This window comes from Tauraco erythrolophus, chromosome 17 (genome assembly GCF_009769465.1).
Source record: "Tauraco erythrolophus isolate bTauEry1 chromosome 17, bTauEry1.pri, whole genome shotgun sequence".
Lineage (NCBI taxonomy): Eukaryota > Metazoa > Chordata > Aves > Musophagiformes > Musophagidae > Tauraco > Tauraco erythrolophus.
Genome location: NC_141481.1, coordinates 5,169,555 through 5,181,628, shown reverse-complemented (window position 1 = coordinate 5,181,628; position 12,074 = coordinate 5,169,555). Strand labels below are relative to the sequence as shown.

The window sequence follows — 12,074 nt, the reverse complement described above, 5'->3', positions numbered from 1 at the left end:
AAGCAGGAGTCAGGGACGCCAGCTAGAAAAATGAGCTGTTTTCTCCGCCTCTCCACCCCCAAAGGAATTATCTGCATAAAGAAGGCACATCCTAATAAGCACAGGAAGGGTGTACAAAGCCCAGCTGGCCTTTACTTGATCTCACAACCATCTGAATTTTGCTCTAAGTGAAAGGAATTTTACCACAGATCAGCTCCACAGTTTCCTAAATTTTAAAAAAGAACGTGTGTTTAATCTCACAACTTTCAATGCCCTCAAGAAATAAGCACCTCTCTCTACAAGTATATCACAAGAAATAGTAGTTTCTTTTAACTTTCCTTCCACTCCTAGCATTTCTCCTTTAACATGACTCCCTTAACATGCCACACATCAGCTTATCCCAAGGGATTTTATTTGTAAGCTTACCACTGTTCTCCATGCTTTGTTCAGCATTAGCATATGTACGAAGAAACTCAGCAAAAGCCCCATCTTGCTTCAGCAGCTCCTGGTAGGAGCCCATCTCAGAGATTTCTCCATCAGTCATTACCAGAATTGTATCCACCTGAGGCAGATAGTTGATTGCATGGGTTACCAAAACCCGTGTCTAAACAGCAAAAGGAAAAAGAAAAAGCTTTTTTTAACATCTCAACATCTTAAATTAGTAAATGCAATGGTTGAACTACTGCTCTTGCTACTTAAATTCGTAAGTAAGTAGCTTATTATAACATACATAAATTGCTATGTTATTGTGTATAACATAGCAATAAGTATGGACAGGCATGCAGCATTTTAAGAAAAAATACTATCCTTGTCTTGATTTTTGCATCAAAGAATTCTGAATTACAGAAACCAGAGCACATCGCATTATAAAAACCCAGTGTTTTATAAAAGTCTTCTCAAAATCTCAGAAAGATCCCTTCGTTTTTCCGATGTCTGAAACAAAAATCTGAATATGCAACTTGACAAATTTGGAATCATTTGAACTCAGCAAAGAAAAACAAATAAATCTCTAGAGACAAGTATCTCATTATGACATACTTTATTTTTCAGGATTCCTTTTGGTCCAATAACTTTGTCAAAAATATGTTTCCCAACATGAGCGTCAACAGCTGATAAAGGATCATCAAGTAGACAGATATCTGCATTACAGTAAACCGCCCGAGCAAGACTGACTCGCTGTTTCTGTCCTCCAGACAAATTCACACCCTGGGGAAACAAGAAAATATGATCCTTCATTTACAGTTGAAAAGAGATGTCTTGTTACAGTTTGTGAAAGACACAAGTCACAAGTGGTTTATGCAAATTGGAGAAATTTCGACATTGTACGAAACAGATCTCCACCACAAATAATTTCACTACCAAACAGCATAAGCAATCACAGTCAAAATCCTCTTGGAAGGGGGCATATCTATTAAGTTCTCACTGTCAGTGAGAGGCTAGTCAAAAAAATGCATTTACTAGTCTTGCAAAGTGATTATCCCAGACTAATATATCTAACTCTGTACATTCAGAGGCCACTTTTCTTCTCCGTTGTATTTCTGCAGTGCTCCCTCTGATTGAATAAACAAACTTTGTCCACACTGTACGACTTGGTTGGCCTGCTGACCAACGAGGAAGATAAAGCTGCATCCTTTACCAAATCTGGGGCTGGCAGCTGTACCCCTCCTATAACTAGACAGCAGGCAAAGCACGCATCCCTAGATATCTCTGTCTTACGGAGAACATCAGCTTAGCGGAACGCCAAGCAGGTTAAACAGATACACCTTGCTAGCCACATGGTTAGGGGGTATCCAGTCCTGCTCCCAGAGCAGAGCCCTACAATATCTATGCAAGTTTCTAAATCCCACATCACACATACTTTTGCAACCAAGTGCCAATTTTGGGGTGGTGGTTGTTTTTGTGGTTTGTTTTTTGGGGTTTGGGTTTAATTGGAGGGGTTTGGGGCAGGGGGAGAGAGGGAGTTGTTTGCTTGTTTTAAATGAAACCGAAGTGTTCATTCTTCTGCTCTATGACCATAGCAACTTAGATATTATTAAGAACTGTGACTGCAAGATGCTCTTGCATTTGTAATTGAAGACAGGTTTCCTCCCATTTGAGGCTTAAAGACAAGGAAAACATACTGGTCAAATCTGCCTCTTGTTCTAGTCGATTTCTTCTCTGAATGTTTTAAATTCAATACAACTTTACAATAAAGTAGAATAGAAGTCATATGGCCTTAACTACAAGCAATAGCAATAGCACTGTTATGGTAGAGTGGGTGTTTAAATACCTTTTCTCCTATTTCTGTTTTGTCTCCCGTAGGAAGAATCTCGATATCAGGCAGCAGCGCGCAAGCCTCAATCACACACTTGTACCGGCTCTCATTCTTCTCCTTTCCAAAGATAATATTATCTTCCAAAGTTGCATTTTGGACCCAGGCTTGCTGAGGAACATAGGCTACTGAGCCCTGAAAGAAAAGTTCCTTATTCAGTACTTTAGACTAAAAGTCTGCACACAAAGTCAAAGCACAGCAGAGCATTGAGATGGTCATTTCAAAACTGCACGAAGTAGTTCTTGGGCTGCCACCTCCTCCAAAATGCTATTTTTATAACCCTCTCTACAAGTGAATGTAACAAAGCCTGTCAGTGGAAAACAAAGGACTTAAAAAAATATATGATTCTCTAACATAAACTTGGGGGAAACATTTGTTTAAAGAATACGTTTACACAATTACTTAATGTCAAAAGTCATTAGCTCTTTCATGTAGTTAAAAATTATGTTCTGCATAAAACAATTTAATCTGGAATGTTTAACAAACGCATCTGTGCCAAGATATTTCTGCAGAAAGTAGTGGAAGAAGCCTCTTCAAAGGAAGCGACTTCAAGGAGCTACTGCAAAGTATTTTGCTTTGAAGATTAGTTCTGCCTTCTCCTTCTGAGTAAATAGTCAGTGATTCAGATATCACCTACTTTATTTTTCCAGAACAATTTTGGAGGTTACCAAATGTGTGTTCTTTTAAATGCAACATATTTGTTTTGCTTTTAAAATAATTCTCTTTCCATACGTTACAGCAGCAGCAAAATCCAAAACAAGGACTTTTTTACTTAGTTATTTACTTACTTCCAGGTCATTTTTCCTCTGTGAGCTCTGTGCAACTCTGACATCTAAGCACAATCTACAACAGCAGCTTTTCCCATGTTTGGGTATCTGGGTGTACCCTCTCTCCTTGCAATTCTCTGATTTCTAAGACAGTCTGAACCAATACTGCTCTTCCTCAGGCTGGAGTAAGTATAATATGGTCTCCCTGCCTCACACCTGGCTGCCAACAAGACTCACCAGAATACTCATCTCCATCGTTCTGCCTATTTAAGTAAATCTGAAACTAACAGATTTAGAAATTGTTGGGTCAAGGCTTAACAGGCAATTACAAAGAGTGCAGGTGAAGCCAAATACATGGCTTGCCAGGAAATCAGGCTAAAAACCACATTCATTCGAAAGGTTGTCTCTTCCCCCCTTCACATCACTTGGAAATCTAGAATCTCTCTGGCAATACCCACAAACAGTTGAAAGATTCTTCAGACACATCACACCTTGACAACCACGTGGCCTTCCTTTTTGTCCATCTCCCCGAGTAATGCAGACAGCAATGAAGACTTTCCACAGCCAACTTGACCAACAACAGCTACCAAGGAGCCTTCAGGAACAGTGAAGTTAATGCTGAAACAAAGCGCACATCATTCAGCCTTGCTTGCTGGCACATCCCAGTAGCTACAGTCTACCGAACAGTCCATATAAAAGCAGATGCAATGTGAACACTCACTGCAAATGTTGACACAGCACAGAAACTTTAACTGTTTGAAAATGCAAACTTCTCATTCAGAACGCACTCACCTCTTCTTATGCTTGGGACATAGCATCTTAATATGTAATTAGTCAAAGGGGGGGAAAAAAATAAAAGAGAAAAGGCACTGTGACACAACCTGTCCAGTATGTCTCAAATGTTCTGTGAACACAAATATAAATACCAATGGATGCTCCCCAAACGGCATCCTTGTTCCAAAGAATACACAATTTAAGGCACAAGAAAGAGCAGCCAAAATTAAGGAAGGGGACAGGGCACAGGGAAGACACAGGTTGTAGCTGCATCACCACAGTTACTTGGTTAGTCACACCACGTGCAAGGTTCTTCACTGGTTTTCTCCAGCAAAAGAATCAAGGACAGCTACAGTTCAGCAAGAGTACTATTTTAAGAGGAAGACTCTGAGGACGTAAGTGCAAACATGAGGGACTAGGGATAATTACAAGGGGCTAATCTGGCTGCATCCTCTAGATGGAGCTCATCTCATGTGCAGCATGGAGTAAGAGCTTGAAATCTGAGGCTCTCTCTCCTCCCATTGTATCTCTTGCTACTCCCCTTTATACATTCCATACATACAACACACTTTGTAAATTCCTCTAGTTCATGAAACCCCTAGTTTAAAAAATATAGAACAAATGTTATTAGTTCTTCTGTTCCTTTAAGGCAACAAATTCTTCTGCACATAGATTTTGTTAATTCAAATACAGGTAATTTATGATGCAGCAAGATTATGAAGCAGACCAAAGGGTATTAATTCTTACCTGTTCAGTAAAGGAGGATCATTTTTGGACCAGCTAAACGTTGCATTCTTTACAACAATGCTTCCTTCAGCTGACAAACAGAAAATTCATATTTATAAAAGTGCCAATGCAAGCAGCTGAATTGTATGATCTAGATCATGCCTCAGAAGTCAATCTAAGCACACCTAGGCAGAGGTATAAAGCTACTTTTTCAGCAAAGCAACAACCCACTGCTTACCAAAAGCTTGTATTCTGCTTTTACTGAAGTTATCAAGACAGCAGAGGTTCTGAGGTTACACTTATTCAGTAACCAGTAGGTACATGAATATCAACCATACAAAGACCCTGACTTATTCAGCTGCATCCTCCTTTATCCAGCAACTCCACTGCAGCACTACAAAGTCAGTTCAAGAAACTAGCAGCCTCGGTCTGACTTGTGCTTCAATGGAAGCATCAGCTAAACTGCCAGTTCCATGCGTGAAGCCAAGTTACTATAAGAATGATAGAGGAAAATAAATCAAACTACCAAATAAAATAACTTTGATCAAAAATACTGTTTGGTGAAACGTTGCATGGTACCGGTATCTATTTTCAAGTGACAACTCAAAATATACCACTCCTAATTCAACCAAGTATGCAAAAAATACTTAGCCTGGGTAAATATTTACATTAGTGTGCAAGTACGAGCCATTACAGACACAAAAAATCCCACACCAACACAAAACCAACTACCAAACACCACACCCCACCACACTAAAGATTTCCGAGCAAGGTATTCAGGGTTATCAGGTATATCATAAGAAAGGGGAGGAGATATTCCCAGAAGGAAGATGGAGAGAAAAAAAAAAATACAGCAGGTAACTGCTTACTGGAAAGCCAAGTGACTAAAATGATATAAAGCTCAACTAACTGCTTGAGACAGAGTGATGGAGATTTCACTCTCTTTGTAAAAATGAAGTAAGAAAAAAATAATTTAGAAATGACTGATGTAGTTAAAGTTTTGTTTTGCAAGAAAAAGGGCATTAGTTTCTGAGTAAATATGCCTTCATGCTTATCTGTCCCCTAAATGGCTCCATATAAGCAGACCACTGGATACAGTGGGAGCGACGCTGGGAGTATCGCTCTTTGCACAAAACAGAGATTAGAAGAGGCAATTGCCAGAACTGGGACTTATCCTTTCTCCTTCAAGGCTGTTACATGACTGTTCTCCAAAATGCTGAGGTTTGGCACAGCATTAATTATCATCCTATGGTTACACTTAAAATAGTCTAACAAGTAATTTTTAAAGTCACCATCTGTGTCTGGATGTAACCATTCTGTAGTTTGGACACAGGAACTGGAGGGAGGAAAGAAGTTACCTGAGAAGGCAGTAGAAACTTTATATAATTTTCATTTTACAAACTGCCTTCTCTGCTTCCTGGCTAAAATTTATCAGTGAAATCCACAAAAATGCAGTAAATTTGTTAGAGAAAGCAAAAGAAACACTGTGAAGCCACCCAAAATTGCACGCACTGATTTTCAACAGGAAAAGAAAACTCACGTTCTGTAACGGAACCCCGGACTATGCTGTCTGGATCTAACTCTTCATGAGACAGGAAGACCCTAAGGCGCTTCAAGGAAACGCTGGCCTGCATAAGAAAGGGATGCAAAACCATCTCATATTCTGCTAAATTATATTTCCAAGCTGCTTGTTTTGCACCACATATACATTACATCATTATTATCCCTCCTTAAATCCATTGCATAGTTTCTCAGAAAGTCATCAAAATCACACTTCCCAAACCACAAGAACATGGCTGATTTGAAGAACACCCATCCACCATAACTGGGATTGATAATTTTGCTTGCACAACATTTAACCCCAAGGAATGCAAAGCTCCCTTTCTGAGGTGGCTGCATTTCACCAGTGGACACTCTCTAAGCACAGGAACGTAATCTTTCAACCCAGGGGCTACTTCTGCATAGAAACACCCATTAATGACCGAAATCTTACTTCTACTATGCTGCTGATAACCATAGGAAGAATGTTCAATGGAAACCTGAGGATGTTGAATAATGCTAGGGAAACAAACGCCTTCTGAGCATCCAAGACGTTGTTCTTGTTTATTTTGACGTACACAGCAAACGTGGACAATGCAACCTGAAACAAGCGTAATGGTTACAGTCAGGGTAACATTTTTTAAAGCAGCTCACTCAGAAGTCACACAGTCTGACAACTGGAATCAGATGTCCACAAATCAAAGAGTGAGCAACGTTCTGCTAACTTCCTTGTTCCTGGCAACACTTTTTGCAAAACAAACATTTGATTTAAATCTGTTGCGGTAAAAAGAAGTTGATGGCTCCTCTTGGAGAGGTGTCAAGTGCTCACTTTCTTCACATAGCAAGAGCAAAACCACAAATGTCCCAGCCTATTTGTGGTCACACTGCAGAAGAAAAGGAGAGGAATGATCACTAGTCTTTCTTGCTGCTCTCTTTCTGTTTCAAGGCACTCCTTATGGTACCAGGTACTGGATCAGTAACATATATAGATAGAAAAGTTAGAAACACCCCAATGCTAGCCCATTTTATATTTTTCAGACTACCACTACCCTAGATTTCAACTACAGCCCACTTTGGAATCATGGATAGATGGTTTTCCAAGAATCTTAAAAATGTTACTCCATTACAAAGATGAAGCCTTGCAGTACCTAAGCAGTTCACAACAGAAAAGCTCAAGATTCGAGCTGAACAAGAAAATGACATTGAATGATTGTTATCATCAATCATAAGGGACAAAAATAATCGAAAAAATCCATATACTTATTTACATTTTTTTAAAATGTGCTGATTAAATTATAGTAAAACTAAGTAAACTAAGTAAAAATAAATGTTCACTTTCAGATCTATTTCCTTCACAGTGTTTTCTTCCATGGTAACAACACTCATACCTCAGTATATGACAAGATCCAGGAACTCTTTCCCACAGACTGCCACTTAAAACAAGAAATCGAGGTAGACTAACCTTTGGCATTCTCCCTCCCACAAGACTTGAAACAATTAGCTCAAATGACTAAGGAACAGTCTCATCTAAGCACAGCATCCATTGAAGACATTAGTATTTCTGTTAAAAATCTGACTGCTGTGAAGACGTGTATTGTTCTTCATACGGCAGCTGGCTCAGCTGTGCCTGGTACAGTAGCTTGTTTGTACAATCCTCATTTTGGACAACCACATCCCAGGGAGAAAGCCCTCCCAGGGAGATTAAAAACAAGACACGGTCCAAAGAATAACCTCACAAGCAGCATGTCTGCACTCTTGTGTCACCAGCAATTACCCTGAAATACACCCTTATCAGCACACACAGCAGCAGGGGCGGTACTGCAAAATTAATAGTTTCCTAACACCACTATTAAACAATGCTTTAAAGAGCCCTGGCCACAGAAACAGGAGAAGTAGAGTTTTGCATGTCAGAAGTGCTTTCAAGTAGGCACTTGCAAAAATTCTTTAATCAGAAGTTCAGATGAACATATACAAAAGAACAAAAAGCCAAGAAACAGGATGCAGCCTTGCACTTGAGGCTGTACGGATTCTGCCGCAGTGCCAAACGCCCCAAGGTGTAGGGCCATGGCCACACATTCACAATGTGTGCTGAAACACAGCTACTCATTCGGAAAATTTGGCTTCTCAGACTCCATGGAACAGCATTAAGTAGTTCATCTGCAGAGTTTTATATAGAAACTTCATTTAATAATGTATTTATATTAAAATCATCTCAGACTTCTTTTAGAAAAGCATTCACTTAAGAATGCAGCTGATGTTTCCTACCCAGGGCACTGCTTCTTCTGCCTTTCATCATGCCCAAAACATAATGTAAACACTAAAAACATTTGTGGGGAAGGAATTTGAGACTGGAAAGTAAACTTAAACACCTTCAACTGGAACATCACATATTTTATCCTAATGTAGTCATGGCTTTTATTGGCTTCTGCAGATGAGCAATAGCCCCTTGTTCTAAAAGGGTCTGAAGAAATTTTGGTGTGATCTCACCCTTCTCTTCCTGTTATTAGTTTAAATGTAAGCCAACCACAAATACAGTGGGATGTTTTACATATCAAGAATATTTTTTTTTTAAATAAGAATGTAAAGCAATCCCAGGGTATGCCATGGCTTTACCTCTCCACATTGTTCTTAAACAGATGCTGGTAGAACCCAGGTCAGAGGTACGTCTGGTGCACAATGTCCTATTCGATCAAGGACTCTTATCAAAGAGCCTGCTGCTCTCAGAAAAATTCTGAAAAAAGGGAATCTTTACTCTGTTAGCCACAACTACCACCTGGAGGGTACTACGTGCATTAGTAACTTTCTAAATCCGACAGCACATTTCATCTTAGATTCCTCAAGTACACCACCAAAAGTACAGGAGGATGCAGAAGAGGTTTTTATTTTAAATACTTTAGCCATTAACTTCTAGAACACACCCGACGTGGACATTACTAAGTTTCAAAGAAAACAGTATTGCCTTTTCATAGAGAATTTCAATTTCGCACCACTGCAGAGGGCATTCTGACTCTTCCACCCATTAAAAAACAAAACCAAAACAAATTCTCAAGCATTGCCTTGGAAAGCACAATCTCAAAAAGGAGAGCAGACATCTAGATTTATTTCACTTACCAAAAAAGGAGCACAAACCCAAGTGAAGGTTGCCATTGCAGCAAGGTAAGCAGATTTTTTTAGGACTTTGAGTTCTTTCTGTCTGATTTCTAATACCTTCTCTCTGAAGGCTAATTCCCAAGCATAAAGTTTCAGAACTTTAATCCCATTGAGAATTTCATTCATCAGCTTAATTCTGTTGTCTTTGCTCTTCATTTGAGCCACCTAAAAACAACATTGCAAAAAATAATTAGCAGAGCACAATACTTGGCAGACCCACAAAGTTCTCAGCTTTATATTTTGCAATGGCAAAATTTACCTCATTATCATCAAAAGCTTACTAGTTTCCCAAGCAGGAAATCTGAGATGTTATCTGAACAAACAAATATGCAGAATTAACAAGATGTTTTAAACCAGTTAAAAGAATGCTTCATGCAACTAAAAACCCAAACCAAAATCAAAACGATTGTGGCACTGGTTTAAGTGGGATTAACCTTGCATCAGAGAGCCCCAGAACTCAGGTTCCTCCTAGTTAAAAAATAAGCCACTATAATCAAGCTTCAGTAATGTGCAGTTTGCACCCAACCTTAGACCAAACTTGGTTTTGCTTCATTTTCAGCACTATCAATGGCTTCTGATGGTGCAAGGTAAATTCACTAAGGCACCTTTCCATTCAGGTTTCTTCAGAAGTTTCCATCTACATAAAGTATTTTAATGAGGGCAGTGCAAAGCTGAAATGATGTTCTGACTCAGCACTAGGCAGTCAGCAGACTTCACCGGCACAGCTATCAGCAGTGGCAGTGTGGCTATGACAGGCTAGATATCTCTACTTCTGCTCTGTAGGAACCAAATGCTGTGGCATATTTTGATTAACATCTAGAGCTAAAAGGTTTCATTTAAATAAATCAACCTCTCTGACATTTGGTAAATTCAGTTAGTAGTGAAGTCTGTACCAGAAAGCATGTGGTGGGGCTACTGGAAGCAGACTTTGCAATATAAAACATGAGAGTTTGAGTCTACACTTAATTTATGTGCACTCTCTGTAACAAACCGATCCCCTCTAAATACAATCAACTAGGAATCAATAACAGCCAACACCTAAGTCTTCTCTCCCTCCAGGAAAAAAAAAGAAAAAAAAAAGAGAGAGAGGAAAAGATCCCCAACCAAACCAAGAACACATCTCCAACATTGCAAGACCATCCCGGAAATCTGAGTATCTCACTCATTAAGGTTCATTAGGCAGACAGCTGTTTACACCAGCACTTTAGTTCTCAGGCAGCAAGTTAAAAACTAAACTAATTCCAATCCAATCATCAGACATTTCATGAAGCTGGCTACCTGCTACCTTGGTCTTAACTACTGCAAAATTTTTAGACCATTATGTACACAACACCTCTGACTTTTCTTTCCCTTCCATTTTTTTTAAGGGATAAATAGAGGGAGGGAAAATAATTATAAGACAAACCTCAGGAACAAGTCAAAGAACAGAACATGTTTACTAGAAACACTGTCACATATACAAAGGTTCTAACCTGATAGGTTTTTGTCTTCATTGCCATCACAGCGTTTACTGGAACCAGAAGAATCATGACAGCCACACCTGCCAGTACTGAAGGACCTAAATTCTGAAAAGCACTTAATTGTAAACATTTATTGAAAATCATCCCACTGTCCATGTCGCCGACAAAGATGTTAAATAGCACTGGCCCCAGGACCGACCCCCTGAGGAACCACTCGTCACTGGCCTCCACTTGGACATTGAACCGTTGATCGCAACTCTTTGAGTGCGACCATCCAGCCAATTTGTTATCCATTGAGTGGTCCATCTGTTAAATCCCTGTCTCACCAATTTAGCAATAAGGGTGTCATGTGGGACAGTGTCAAATGCACTGGACAAGTCCAGGCAGATGATGGCAGCTGCTCTTCCCTTATCCACCAATGCTGTAACCCTGTCATAGAAGGCCACCAAATTTGTTCAGGCACAATTTGCCCATAGTGAAGCCATGTTGGCTGTCTCTGGTCACCTCCTTTTTTTCCCCCATATGCCTTAGCATACTTTCCAGGAGGATCTGCTCCATGGTCTGGCCAGGCACACAGGTGAGTGTTCCTGGGCCTTCCTTTTCCTGCTTTTTAAAAACAGTGGTTATGTTTCCCCTTTTCCAGTTGGTGGGAACTTCACCAGGCTGCCACGACTTCTCAAACATGACAGATAGTGGCTTAGCAACTTCATCTGACAGTTCTGTCAGGACCCACAGATGCGTTTTATCAGGTCCCATGGACTTGTATGCCTTCATGTTCCTTAGATGGTCTCAAACCTGATCTTCTCTTACAGTGGGCACTTCCTCATTCTCCCAGTCCCTGCCGTTACCTTCTGAGACTCAGGCAGTGCAGCTGGAGCACTTGCCAGCGAAGACTGAGGCAAAAAAGTCACTGAGTACCTCAGCCTTCTCCATATTCTGGCTAACCAGGTCTCGTTTCCTTCCAGAGAGGGCCAACATTTTCCCTAGTCCTCCTTTTATCACCGACGTACCTATAGAAGCTTTTCATGCTGCCCTTGACATCCCTGGCCAGATTTAATTCCATCAGGGCTTTAGCTTTCCTAATCTGATCTCTGGCTGCTCAGACAACTTCTCTGTATTCCTCCCAGGCCACCTGTTGTTGCTTCCATCCTCTGTAGGCTTCCTTTTTGTGTCTGAGTTTGTCCAGGAGCTCCTTGCTCATCCATGCAGGCCTCCTGGCGGTTTTGCCTGACTTTGTCTTTGTAAGGATGCACCACTCCTGAGCTTGGAGCAGGTGATCCTTGAATATTAACCAGCTTTCTTGGGCCTCTCTTCTCTCCAGGATGTTTATGTACTTTGATTTTTGAAACAAACATACATATATAGCCC

The 12,074-nt window shown here is 40.2% G+C and overlaps 1 protein-coding gene across 1 annotated transcript in view; it reads right to left on the bottom strand.

Moving 5' to 3' along the window:
• Positions 1-12,074, bottom strand: part of ABCC1 (ATP binding cassette subfamily C member 1 (ABCC1 blood group)) — a 57,832-nt gene that overhangs the window by 20,529 nt on the left and 25,229 nt on the right. The window contains 9 exon segments of the mRNA XM_086622244.1: positions 409-583; positions 1,018-1,185; positions 2,249-2,425; positions 3,549-3,675; positions 4,579-4,648; positions 6,098-6,185; positions 6,551-6,697; positions 9,208-9,411; positions 10,719-10,811. Of these exon segments, the coding sequence (XP_086478370.1) occupies positions 409-583; positions 1,018-1,185; positions 2,249-2,425; positions 3,549-3,675; positions 4,579-4,648; positions 6,098-6,185; positions 6,551-6,697; positions 9,208-9,411; positions 10,719-10,811 (1,249 nt within the window).